At 41.1% G+C, this 13,522-nt stretch overlaps 1 protein-coding gene across 1 annotated transcript in view; it reads left to right on the plus strand.

Annotated features, from left to right (window-relative positions):
* nkd2b (NKD inhibitor of WNT signaling pathway 2b) overlaps window positions 1-13,522 on the plus strand; it is a 35,311-nt gene that overhangs the window by 360 nt on the left and 21,429 nt on the right. The window contains exons 2-3 of the mRNA XM_059339765.1: window positions 28-54; window positions 167-258. Coding sequence (XP_059195748.1) covers window positions 28-54; window positions 167-258 — 119 coding nt within the window. The remainder of the gene's footprint in view (window positions 1-27; window positions 55-166; window positions 259-13,522) is intronic.

Below are 13,522 nucleotides of genomic sequence, written 5' to 3' on the forward strand. Positions count from 1 at the left end.
TGCATCCCTGTTTCTGGTCACCTGAAGCGTGTAAGCGCAGAGAAAACCCTGAAGGTGAGGATGAACACTTTGTTTTGTATAATAAAGGTTTATAAATGATGATAATTCAATAAATTGTGTTGAGCTTGAGATGTTTCCCTGCTGATGGATGTATTTTATGTCTCAGGAGACAGTTTTGTTGTAAACGCCTTCCTCCGGAGAGGGATGGAGGAATGTGAGAGGTACAGCGCAACGGATCACAAGCTGAAGAACATGCAGGTACCAGGCATTTATTCTCCCTTTTTTATTAGTATTTAAAAAAATAACATGGAAGGTAATAGAAGGCTGTGGAGTTTCCCCTTTAATGTTTGGGAAGACTGTGAAAACACATTTTAATACTTACTACAGAGCTTTCTTTTTAAGAGCTAAAAACAAAAAATCCAAAGTTAATCAAAATGAAAGAAACTCAGATTTTTTAAAATTAAATTAAATTAAACTAAATGATTTATTTATTTATTCCAAAAGTGGTTATTTCACGCTGTTCTTTCTATAAATGGTTAAATATTGACTATTAGTGCATCTCCTTTTGTTATGCTGCATGTGCAACTTTCATGTTTACATGAACAAAATGCATGATTTGAAAGAAAGAGTGTGCCAGGTGTGTGTGTGTGTATGTAAGCGTGTGCTGATGGGATGTCAAGCACTTCAAAGTTGTCTGGTTGAAGCTGTTACATTCCCTCCTGTTGAAAGACGAGCTGAGAACTCCTTGACTAGAGGGGAAGGCAAACTGTATTCATAAGCATGTGTGAAGACATGCTGATGTCTTTGCAAAGTTGTAGCTTGTTGTTCTTTCTGTCATGTCTGGCTGCGGCACAACACTGCAGCGGTTATTCCCCCGCCAGCACCACTGGATGGGTTATGACAGCCACAGAGAGAGAGAGAGAGAGAGAGAGAGAGAGAGAGAGAGTCTGGATGGAAAGGTAGTAGTTTTTCTCAGACTGAGGATATAACGTTTGCTCTTGTGGCTGCTGGCATCATGACTCTGGGCTGTGTCTTTTTCCTCAATGCCTCCCATTCTAGTGCGGCTCCCAGTGGGCAGCCCTCTGTGGCATAACATTACATCACTTCAATTAGTGTGTCGTTTTGAGGGGTACGAGAGTCCTCGGCTCTCAGACAGAAAGAGACGAGAAGTTCACACAGAGGTACTGACAATATCTGTGAGGTGGGTGGTTGTAATAGTGGAAGAGTTATAGATTATATCAGCACTATAAACCGCCCACTCATGGCAAATTAAAAGAGAACTTTACTCTGCTTCAGAGGAGTCTGAGTTCACACTCCCCTCAAGGAAAACCACCAAAGGCACAAGCTTGGCACTTATTAGTAGGACTTCTATCAAACTCAGGCCCCTGATTTATTTAGTGTCATTAGTTGGTTACATTAGAGGCTCGTTCACAGGACGGATCTGGATAACTATCAGCATTTTACTAACCAGACTGTTACTCCTTCTGCTTTCTTTGAGACTAATTTAGAAAACGTGGAAGTGGTTTCACTTAAATGCGATACTGTGATATGTAATCATGGTAAATATTGCTAAGTAAATAGCAAATCATGCTTTTTTTAAGGCAATAATCAAATTTTACTTCCATTTACTCCTGTAACGCTCTTTTGTGCCACATCATTAAGGCTGGATATTACCTTTTTTAATTTAATTTTAGGAAAACTGTGATATAAAGAACACATCCCGAAATGCATCAAATCTGAGTTAAAAAACAATAACTTTTTTTTCAATCAGGACAGTAAAATCTTAATTAAAATCAATACAGCCTTATGAAACATAATATTGATATTAAGTCTGTTGATATTTTATCGAAGCGAAACCCAAAAGCTTAATGCAAAGTGGAGCTGAAATGACAAGTTGATGAATTGATTAGCACACTGACAGAAAACTTTCTGGCAAATACTTTCTTAAATGAATTGATACGTTAAGGTCATTCTTCAAGGAATAATGCCAAACATTCTGTAGTTCCAGCTTCTAAATCATGAAGATTTAATCATTTCAAGACTCAAGACTTTCAGTGATTTTTCATTATAAAAATGGCTGACTTGACTAAAAGACAATAAATGCAATGTTTATGGGTGTTATTTCATAATGGTGAATATGTTGATTCAACATAACTTGGTTATCATTGCTTATATTAAGGATGAACATTAATAATGCTGACTCCAATGGGCCCCAATGGAGAGCTTTCCTATATTTTACCCCCTTATGGACAGCCCTGGCCTGACTCAGATCCATCAATACCATCATCAGTGATAGTGTTACCATGACGATATGATGCATATAAGCTTAGTATTGTATCACAGAGGCAGCAGACTGCCTGCTCTATACTTTGACAGCTCTGTTAATGAAATGAAGTGAGTTTATTGTTTATGGTATCCTTTGGATCCCCATTAGTCTTCATAGAGATGAAGACTATTCTTCCTGGGGTCCACATTAAATCAAACAATTATTACACAATTACATCATTACAGCATTTATACAGAGAATAACATGAAGTCATTCATCCTAACATGATTATAATGTATATTAACATGATTATAATATATATTAATTAGTACAAGGCATGATTATAAAAAGAGTTACATGATTATAGAAGAGTATACGAGGTAAGCATACATTTTACCATGATGTTCAATGCAGATGTATTAACATATTTGAGTTCAACTTAACATGATTTCATATTTTCATAGAAGACTATTGCAGCATAAGATGTCTATGCCGACATGAATGTAAAGATGGATGGTGTCCCTGGAGATGCACTATAGTTTCCCATCTACCAGAGTGACTTTTAACACACTCAGAATGTATCTGTGCTCTAAGATGGTACCAGCATTTCCTCTTTTGATCCCACACACCGTTAATTAATTCTCTCACCAGGATCGGATTACATTGTCACATTTCCAGATATAATTATTGGATTAAGAGTTCTTAGATGTCTGGGGTTTAGACCATGATGAAACAAGTCCAAGTCAAATAGAAAATAGCAGTAATTATGTCATTTCTTTATGCGGATTTGATATTTTATATGGTTTTCAGCCTCATTTTAAGTGATGTAGCACATTTAGCTCTCACCAGATAGTAGGTTGGCCACTTCTTGGCTGACGAGCAGCAGTGACAGTTAAAATGACTTATGATTTTGTACAGGAGAAGATTGGCCAAACACACTATTTAGCTCTGACCATCCCCCTCCTCATTGTCAAATGGGGGAGTAGATTCCTTAGCTGTCTGGCTGCGACTTCAAAGCGCAGAGCTGGGAGTTATAAAAGGGCTCTGATATCAGTGGAGCCTCCGAACCCTCACCCCTCTATCCCCCTGCCCTGTCCTGGGGGATGGGCTGAGAGGATGGAGTACAACCAGGGGAGAAAAACAACAAAAAAACAAGCGCTAACATAGCCCGAGCCCAACATCAGCTTGTTTAAAGCTGTAAATCTCTGTCATTTCTTTTCAACAGATTGTGAATGCTTTGCTGCGCTATAGCAAGCAATAACAAAAGATCAAAGGATGCAAAGACCTGTTTAAATATTGATATTGCTGCAAACCATGACTCAAGATTGCAGCTGGCAGGCTGCCCTCAGTATGTAACTGTATAGGCTCCTTAAAGGCTGGTATTAGTGGACAAAGAGTGCGTGATTCAGCAGGATGACTTGGCTCATCCCGGCTCCAGACGTCAGGGTTTTTGACACTTCTTTGCAGGTGCTCAGGACAAGTCTTACCTGTTCAAGCACCTGGGTTTATACAGAAATATTACAGGTGAGATCAAAGTGGCAGTCCAAGGTATAATCGCCCAACCCGCCCTCAAAAAAACCAGCCTAGTCTGTGGTTATTGAATATGTAAAAATGCAGAGAACTTCAAACCCTGTACTTATCCAAACCTGCATTCATTAGTGGAAGAGCTCTGTGAAGGTTCACTGTGTTTCACCTCTGGAAACATCAACACATCAACAGTCCAGACCATCACACACACACACACACACACACACACACGCACACACACACACACACACAACCACAGTGCTTCATTTTGGAGCTTCAAACAGTCATGCTTGGATGCCCAAATAATGACAGGCTAATTCAGCCTTTCAGCACCATCTTTTGTCTCAAAACTTCCCACAGACTTGGCCTGTGAAGAGGGAGTGTGTCAACATTTTAAATTCCACAACAAAGAGCTTTATTATTCCACTTTGAAAGGTTAATAATATCACACTTGAAGTTAAAAAGGCTCCGTTAGGGATTCGGTTGGATGTAATGATGTGCCAAAAGCTCCGAGACGCAGATTTATTTTGACTTGCGGAGAGTTACACAGCACTCACCCCTCAATAATAAATTTAGTTTAAGAGCAGAGTTCCCAAGCAGCTCACTCAACTAATTGTAAGCTAATGTTTTTTTAACATTCATTTGGAATCTGTGAATAAGACTTTCCCCTTATATAAAAATCCTCATTTGGCGATCGCGCTCAAAATGGATGTTATGTTTGGACAATTATGCCGCTGGGCATTAGGGTATATCTTCTAGTCGCCATGTTCATTTTGAGTATTTGATTTGGATCTGATGCTGGGATATCTGTGTAATCTTAAGGCTGTGGCCCTAAATGACATTTTATTTCTCAGTAAAAGTTTAAACCTGAGTCATTTCTTTTTAGTTTTGAGTTGTCTGCACTGGAATCATGTAGCTCCAGACGTGTTCAAGTACTTCTTTCAAGATATATTCTCCTCATCTCATGACTTCTCACTTGTCATTACAAAATGACAAAAAAAAGCCTGTCACTGATGTGGCAGTACCTGAGAGCAATACATGGTGGAGAGGAGACAAAAAGGTGTGCTCATATATGTACTGCTTTTGAAGGGACTTGAAGGCATTTGGAGAGTTTGTTTTTTTCCACCCCTTCTCTCTCTCTCTCTCTTTTTTTTTTGGAAATTGGCTTCACAAGAAGGCGAGCTGTGAGCCTTCATCTCTGAATGAAAAGCATGTGGCTGGCATCCAGAACAGCGGGGTCTTTCAGCACGGCCCCGGCAGACATCTGTTCCTGGTTTGTACAGCAAAATCCTGGAGCAGGGAGAGGGGCTGTGGTGGGAAGGGGGGTGGGAGAGGAAAAGGGGAGGAGGAGGAGGAGGAGAAGTGGGGGTTTAAGGGTTTTTTTTCATGGGGGAGATATTTGAGGGGTTTATAAAGGTAGTGGGGGAAGGGGAGTAATGGAGAGCTTCGTCCACTACATTGTTTGTGGAGGCAGGAAGTGACCATTGATCTCCCCTTACCTCATCACGCTGCTTTTTTGCGCCTTTTTTTTTTCTCTGTTGGTTGCCATTTGTCCAGAACAAACACTCAGCTCTCTGTCAGCGCAAACATCATCACCTGGTTGGCTCCGACACTCGTCACAAGTGCGAGATGCTTGTTTTAGTCATTCTTTCATGCCGGAGGGTTTAAGTGCATATCACCACATGGCTTCGCCTGCGAGTCAGAGGTCGAGTCCATCTCTCTCTCACTCTGTGAGTCTGTGTGTTTGTGAGTGAATGACAGAGCGAGGGGCACAGAGTGGTTTGTGTGGCCTGCTCCTAATGGAGAAAGACATTAGAAACACTGCAGGCAGATTAAATGTTTATTTTTCTGAGGATATTTATACGGTCTGAAGTACTTTGAAGCAGTTTGCTCACTTTTACCCCAATTCCCCTGTGACCTGAAGGGAGCAAGGCCACTCTATGGCCGTCAGGAGGAATCAAAGAGTCATCACACATTCACAAACCGAGGCTGAATTTATCTACCAGGGAAAAAGTTAGCTATGGGCCTCTATTGACCCTCCCTTTTTTTTTTTATCCAAGGCCCAAGATTAGGTCGATCCTGGAGTCACCTTAGTACGTTTTGGTTTATATTTTACTTTACCGGTGCCTTTTACTAAATAAATGTGCAGTGACAATAATCACAAAGAGAGCCTAAAGTCATTAGCCCAGGGTAGCTCCTAAAGAGGTTAGCATAAATACTGTAAAAGTTACTAATTTAAACCACCTATTAGCTTATTTTGGAGTGAATGTATCAAATCCTCATGATTGAGAAGCCTGAACTACACAATGCTTGGGAATAATTGCTTGAAAAATGACTTAAATGCATCAACTAAATTAAAAAAATGATTTGCTTGACCTGGAAACCATTTCTTCTTTAAAAGACGTGTGAAAAACAGCACAGAAGGCTTTTCTCGATGGTTTCATTCTTCTCCTGACTGGCTTGTGATGGACTTTGATAAAGTTGGTTCATTCAGTCACCTGCCAGGTTCCTTCCCTTTCCAAACAGTTTTCAACAACAGCTTTTCAGAATGTTCTGTGCACAAACTCATGTGGTACATCAGGTTAAAATAAAAGCTTGCAGACAGTGAGTGAGTGGTTGACACTGTCTGAAAGCACTGTAAGGCTGCATTAAAGATACTCATGGTTAACTGGCAAAGTGCTGAGCTGGCCAATCACATACAATACATGCAAGATCACAAAACTGTTGGTCAAAACCTAATTTAATCTCAACCAGAGTTGTAAAATCCTGTCAGAGTATTATAAATAGTTGTGCAGTGTTTTGGCATGTAAGAAGCCTCAAGATTCACAGATGTGCTACTTAATCTGGACTTCCTGGATCTAATTTCTTGTCTCACTAGTACCTGAAACAACATGCCCCAATGAATGCATTTAAAGGTAATTAATTAACGTGTGGTAGCTTGTTTGTTTAGGAAGTCATCTTGCCAAAAATTAGTCCCTGAAAACTAGATATGATGCGTAAATTGGAGCTATAGATACTGTTACTCAGAGCTAAGCTAGCTGTTTCCCCCGGTTTCAAGTCTTTGTGCTAAGCTAAGCTAAGCTAACCATCTCCTGGCTGTAGCTTCATATTTACTGCACAGACATGAGCGAGATATTAATCAATATTATCAGCATGTAATGTAACATACTTATTGCGTTTTTTGCCAAGATAAAAAAAGATCTAATGGAGCAGCATTTCAGCCATATATTAATGGCATATATATGGTGGCTTCATTAGAATGTCTCCTACAGCTCAGAAGAGAATAGTATATATTTAGTCAAGAGAAATGGCAGTCGCTTGCTTCATTAATGGAGCTTTTATCTGCAGACATATGGACTATCTTTGGAGCTATCTCAGTCCCATCAGCGCCGCTTTGAAGTCACTTCTTGTCACTGCTTTTCATGATATTTATGAGATATCTGATTGAATACTTCAGAGGGATCAGCGTAGCTTCACAGGACCCGATTGCAGCAAGTCATCGAGCATGCAGTTGTATGTGAATATCCCTACTTCCTGAATGAAACCAGGTTCTCAGTGACACTACATGACCTAGACGTGCTTGGTCAGTGATGACAGCAGGGAGACCTCACTTCCCCTTCATGGTTAGTGCGCTGGTGGCTGTTTGGGGCAGCCCCGCCTAGGGTTAACACTGCTCTGTGTCTTTGCTCCCTGCCAGGGGAAAGAAAATACCTGAAGCTGGAGCCCAGTGCTTAGCGCTGACATTTTTGGCAAAGGCTGTTGGATCCAAGTCTGTGTTTGATCTTGTGCTTCTCCCAGCCAAGTAAAACACCGGGAGACTCAAAGGTTATTACATTTTAGTGTGTAAGGTATGTTTCCACATAAACCCCTGTTCCCCCTTAGAAAGCTTTAGCTCTTTTCCAAGTGGACTTCATTTCGCAAGCCTTAGCACAGCCAGGGGAATATCATATTTTTTCAGTTATGGTTGTTGGTGGTGTTATTATATGCTGTCGTTATAGCCATTGTTAATTGATTACATTGTTTAGATTACATCTTCAGTGAGTGTGCAGTGCATGTGAGGAGCTCAGAGAGGACACAGAAAGCTTCCATGTACATTTTTCGAAACAGGCATTGCAGATCTATGTTTGTTCAATATTTTTTAGCTTTAAATATTTGCAGATTGAAAGGGAGACTGAGGTTTTTGCTTGTTGGTTTAAAGAGGACAGGGGATTCCTCTTTTGGACTCAAGTTTGTTATCCTATGAATTCAGCCAGTGGAAACTTGAGATTGTCTCCACAAAGGTCAGAAGCTGACCTGACATATATTCTACAATACAAGCACAGGGAAACTGAATAGCGCAGCACAATACACTGATAGATATGAATGCCTTAGAAGATAAATCTTTGGCATGAATACCTCTACTTTTGTTGGGTTCCACGCCAGTGTTCCCATGTCCCTTCTGACTTCCTGTTGGTCCCACGGCCCAATTATAGTCCAACTCCAACCCTAACCAAGTAGGTTTTGTGTCTAAACCTAAACCTTCTTTAACTTCACTTATGTCACATCAAAAAACAATTATTTCAGTGTGGTTTGGTGTGGACTATTGGGCCAATGGGACCCTCATGGTTATGTGTTGGACCAGTAGGATGTAGGGACAATGAGCAGTCACCCTCTGTTGTTTACGTCAGCTATTGGCCTTGGGGTCGGGACCCCAATTGGGGTCGCGAGATGATTTCTGGGGGTCGCCAAATCATTTGGAAGTCAGCTCTGTCTCCACTGTGTTAAAGTGTTCATGTGTTTTAGTCTTTTTGGTAATTTAATGTCGTTTTTTGGTAATTTTGTGTTGTTTTTGGTCATTTTGTGTCTTTTTTTTGGTCATTTTGTGTCTTTTTTTGGTAATTTTGTGTGTTTTTTGGTCATTTTATGTGTTTTTTGGTCATTTTGTGTCTTTTTTTGGTCATTTTGTTTCTTTTTTGGGTGATCTGAACTGTGCATGTGAGATTCTGTTCAGTGAGCGGGGGTCGCGGACAACATGTATATTAAATTGGGATCGCGACTCAAAAAGGTTGAGAACTGCTGGTTTGCGTAACAAAAATAAAGAATATATTTGGACGAATAGAATAAGATTAGAACGGACATTGCACTCTTTGGGCTGGTACATAACAAATTGGCGCTTGTTGTTAGGTGTTATGTTGTCAACACACGTCACACACGTGTTGGCAGATTCAGAGACAGAAAGTCAACCCCAGAACTGCCATTCTGTTTCTATGAACATAGCATAATAAGGACAGCACTACCAGAAGACAGAAAATCTTGATGTATGTATTTACATTTTTTTTGGACCTTTGTGTTTTTCACCAACACCCCCCGTGTTGCGATGCCACCAGCATCTCCCGTTGGTCCTTCGCTGGATCCACTTTCTTGTCCGAAAAGCTTTCAGAGTCACCCCTGAATGCTTCGAAACCTCATTCTTGCTCCGCATTCCTGAACCTGACGCCCTGCTAGGATTGAGTCTGGAGAGTGAAACACCACACACCACAAACCCTGGCTTCCTGTATACTTAAAAAAAGAGGGCACTCAGTGCTGCTGGCATTGTTGCTCATTGTTGTGATGCTGTGCTGTTTAAAGCCTCTGCTTTTCAAAGTATTCCTTATATGTAGATCGAGCATCCAGCAAGTGTTCTGCTTCTAGTATACACTCCAGATGTCCCTGTGAGATTAAGGAGTATTGCGATGATTTCCATGTTTATTCCATACAAGGAGTCACTACCTTCAGTTCATGTGATGTGCAAGAACTTTGAAAAAAATGTGCAATTTATAGCAGATCTGTGTTCGTAGGTGAACAGATTTTACACAACATCCATCTTCCTGTCCTCCAATTTCATATACAGAATGCCATAGCACAAGATTTATCAAACACACCCATTTCCAGACCCCCGAGGAGTTAGGCATCCTTCTCTCTGCTCTGAGCTCAGCTCCCCCTCTTTGGGACCCCAAGCTTGCACATGTGTAGGTATCGCTATTACTCAGCTCATAAAACGCCACAGTCCCATCTGAAAGTGGTTAGCTGTTGAAACACACTAGCAGCTTCAAAGCTTGGATCCAGGCTCTGCAGACAGCGCGGGCCTGGCCCTCCTTCTGCACATCACATTCCTCTCCGATGGGGAATGGCTGCAAACTTGCTTTTGTTACTCAAACCTGTTCCCGTCATCAAAACCCTCAATGGGTCTCCATTGAAAGGAAGTGGTTTATTTTTGTCACGGGTGGTAATTAAATTCGGGAAAGAATGACTGCGGAATGATTTTACCTACGACGTGTTGAGGAGAAGTAAGAATTCAGCGGTTCTCACATTCTGCACTGGTGTATTTATACACCGAAACACCTTTTGTGCCTTTTCTATATGCGACAAAAAGGGAGGGAGAGGATGAAACAGTGCTGAAAGAGGCCACTGTTCTCATTTCCTCTGAAGGCAGCCTTCTTTTCTTCCCCCACCCATTTCTTTCCTGAGCCCCGTCCACTTCAAAAGCTGACCTGGCCCTGTGTGTGCCATGTAACTTGTTTACCTAAAGGCTCATTTCAAATAAACAGCAGTTCTCCTTGAGATGCCTGCCCCCCTCACTGAGAGCCTTTCAGAGACACCATCTGCTTGTAGGAGGAGGTGCTTCACTAAGAAAACTACTAAATCTGGATTTTATTTCAAGATATTGCTGCTGACTGACTTTTATAGCGTGCCGCTTTACAAAAAGCTTACAAGATGTGTTAAAAAGTACAAAAAAACACCATTAGCTCTAGAAAATCTGCTTTTGTGGTACAAGCAGCAACAGTAAAGATTTTAGGCAGCTGATTTTTTGCCCATAAATGCAGCAAAGCTGTCGGATATAGCAGCTCTGCAAGGTCGTCCTCTATAACCAGCAGCTACTCCTGAGTGTTGATATGGGCTGACTGATCCTATCACTCCAAGAATGCCAGTGTATCAGAATATCTGAACTTTTACCCCCAATGTCATGTGCTTAACTCTGAGGACTGTTCTATCCTGGCAGCCCCTGATTATCTCATAGCTTTTAAGGTGTTATTGCACATCAGCCCCTTCAGCTTTTTGAAGTATTAATCGTCTTTCAAGAACTTTTATCAAACATTTAGTGTCACACTTAGTGCTTTCAAGTGGACTGCCTCCAGACGTGCTGCGTGATAGAGAGCCAGACTCAGTCAGACTTGTAGCTTTATACCTGAGATAAGATAAGAATATACAAGCAGCTAAGCTAAGCTAACTGAGCTCATGTTTAAGTGTGCTTTCATATTGCCTCATGGCCCTGGTTTCCAGTAATTATGGCTGTGAAAGCAGCAGCTCTCTGTGCGCTCTGCTGAGCTGCCCTCTGCACCATAGCCTTTTGATCTCTGCTTGTGCCATGGATGAATTACGTTCCAGAATTTCACACTGGGGAACAGTGTTTCAGACACACACAGCTAGTCTGTCAGGTCACTAAAGTGCACACATGGCAGCTCCAGTCCAAAAGGAAGAAGCACAGATGTTTCAGTCTTGCTGACTGCGTCCTCTTTACTTGGCATATTTCTGAAATGTGTCACAAATAAGAATTATAATTCATGAATTTGCACCACAAGGCTTTAAGATTCTTGTCTTGTAGCTACGTTTTCAAAAGTAATTCATCATACCCCTCATAGCCCTTTTATTTCTTCGGCCAGTCATTTTCTTTGAGAATAATTCAACAGAAATATGAATGAGCTTTGCATGATTTGGGTGCATCAGTAATTGGCTCGTGTGCTGCTTTCTTTTTTTCATCACTTCATCTTCAGCTTTCAACTTTGTCTGCTCTTTCATGGGAAGTTGCGTCTTAAATGCCAAAGCATTACAGCCAGTGGCCCGTTGGCGATGGTCCATTTTACATGTCCAGGCTTCCTTCACATCGTCTGTTTATCGTGGAGTCTCCTCCGCTCTGGAGTGTATTTTTAGGAATCCTCAGGAAAACACTTGCTGTTGACCCTGGGATGACCCCCTGTCCAGTTCCAGGTCTGTGAGGAACTTCACAGCTTGGAATTAAGCCTGTTCTTGCAGTGTCAAGAGCTCTCGTGGTCTTTGAGACTGGCAACCCTCGCGGCTGGATGAACGCTCAGAGAGAGTTAGGCTGGTTTGTGCTTGCCGCCGTAGTGGCCTTGGCATGAAGGTGCATGAGCCAAAAATTATGTCATAATATATTTTGCGCAAAGCAGGAAGGCTGCACTATTTTTTATATGTGATCCTACACCTCCACATTTTTGTAGCGAGGTGTTTGCTGCACGTAAGGGGACACAAATACTGACAAAAGCAAAAAAAACTGTTAAAAAGACGACTAATTTGCTTTAAAAAACAGAAGAATGTAAGAACATTGTTTACAGGATATTCAACCTTTCAGCCTTCGTTTCATTGGAATACATTTGTTCTTCCAAATGTTTGAAGTGTAAAATTGTTAAAGTATGTCCATGAATATTTGATATGGGATATGAGTGTACAGTTAATATAATCCCCCCTCGCTATTGAGGAGTTGCATGTTTGGTTTTTATGCCTTTTATTCTGTAATACTCATTAAGTTTATGCTTTTTAAAAGAATATTTTGTTTGCACCTGCCTCGTGTTTTGGAATATACCTCAACGAAACAACAAATGAGCTTGCACGCCATCTACGGAAGCCTGCACCGCTGCAGGTATAAATGAGGCTTTTTAAATCAACACAGAGAATCTGGAGATGAAAGAGTTGCAGCCACTTTGAATATTTAGCAGATCTTTTTTCCTGTGTGTCAGATTCAAGATATTTAGTGTCAAAAACTGTGCAGCAGTCTGCAAAGCCAAGGAATTTTTCACCCAAAGCCCTAAATATTTCATATGAAGGAGGAACAGCACCAAACAAGCTGTGTCTCCTGGGAGCTGAGGTTTGGCAAGTGCCATTGAGAATAGTTAGGCGGCAGCAGATGAGTTATTCGGGGCTCTTCCTGTGTGCTTGCCTGTCTACCTTGGTTATTTGTTGCATCCTACTGCTCTGAACTCTGTATTTTGGCAGCCTGTGACCGGTGAGGCTGATTCTCCCTGAGGGCTGAATGCAGTAATAGTACAGTAGAACAGCCGCCCGTCTCTGTTTGCCCAGTGTGCCTCACAGATGGATGTGTTGAGAGTTCATGCTACATTACCAGCTGATTGGTCACGGCTGCAAAAGCTGCTCTTATCGTGGTCAGTCATATGGATCTGTACTTCTCTGTGTAAGTTACCCATAGGGAGCCGTAACCAGTGGACGGTGGAGCTGAGGGGTTTTGACCCTGAACCTGTTGTTGAAGACATATTCAGGAAAACCAGCAGGCAACTCATCCAGCAGCCCACTAGCCTTTAACTACAGTGTCGAGTGTTAAGTGAGCAGCCAAAACATCATTGTGGATTACACTGTAAAAAATATTTGTAGAAATGACAGTAAAACACTGTCAAATTACATCAGAAATAGGTTGTGAAATTAAACATTGTACATCACTGTAGTAGATCCTTTCAATGACTGTAAATCAAAGAATAGCATACAACTTTAATTCCTGCTGTCATAAACTGTAGGAAACACACATTTTTGCTGTAAAAATATAAAATTTTCATGTAAAATTAATGAAGAATTACCATGATGACACAATTACCCCTAAAAGTAATGGGATTATTCAGTATACATTACAGTTTTTGCTTATATTTACATTTACATAAACTCACTGTATTTTTTTACAGTAAAGTT

This window comes from Centropristis striata, chromosome 8 (genome assembly GCF_030273125.1).
Source record: "Centropristis striata isolate RG_2023a ecotype Rhode Island chromosome 8, C.striata_1.0, whole genome shotgun sequence".
NCBI lineage: Eukaryota > Metazoa > Chordata > Actinopteri > Perciformes > Serranidae > Centropristis > Centropristis striata.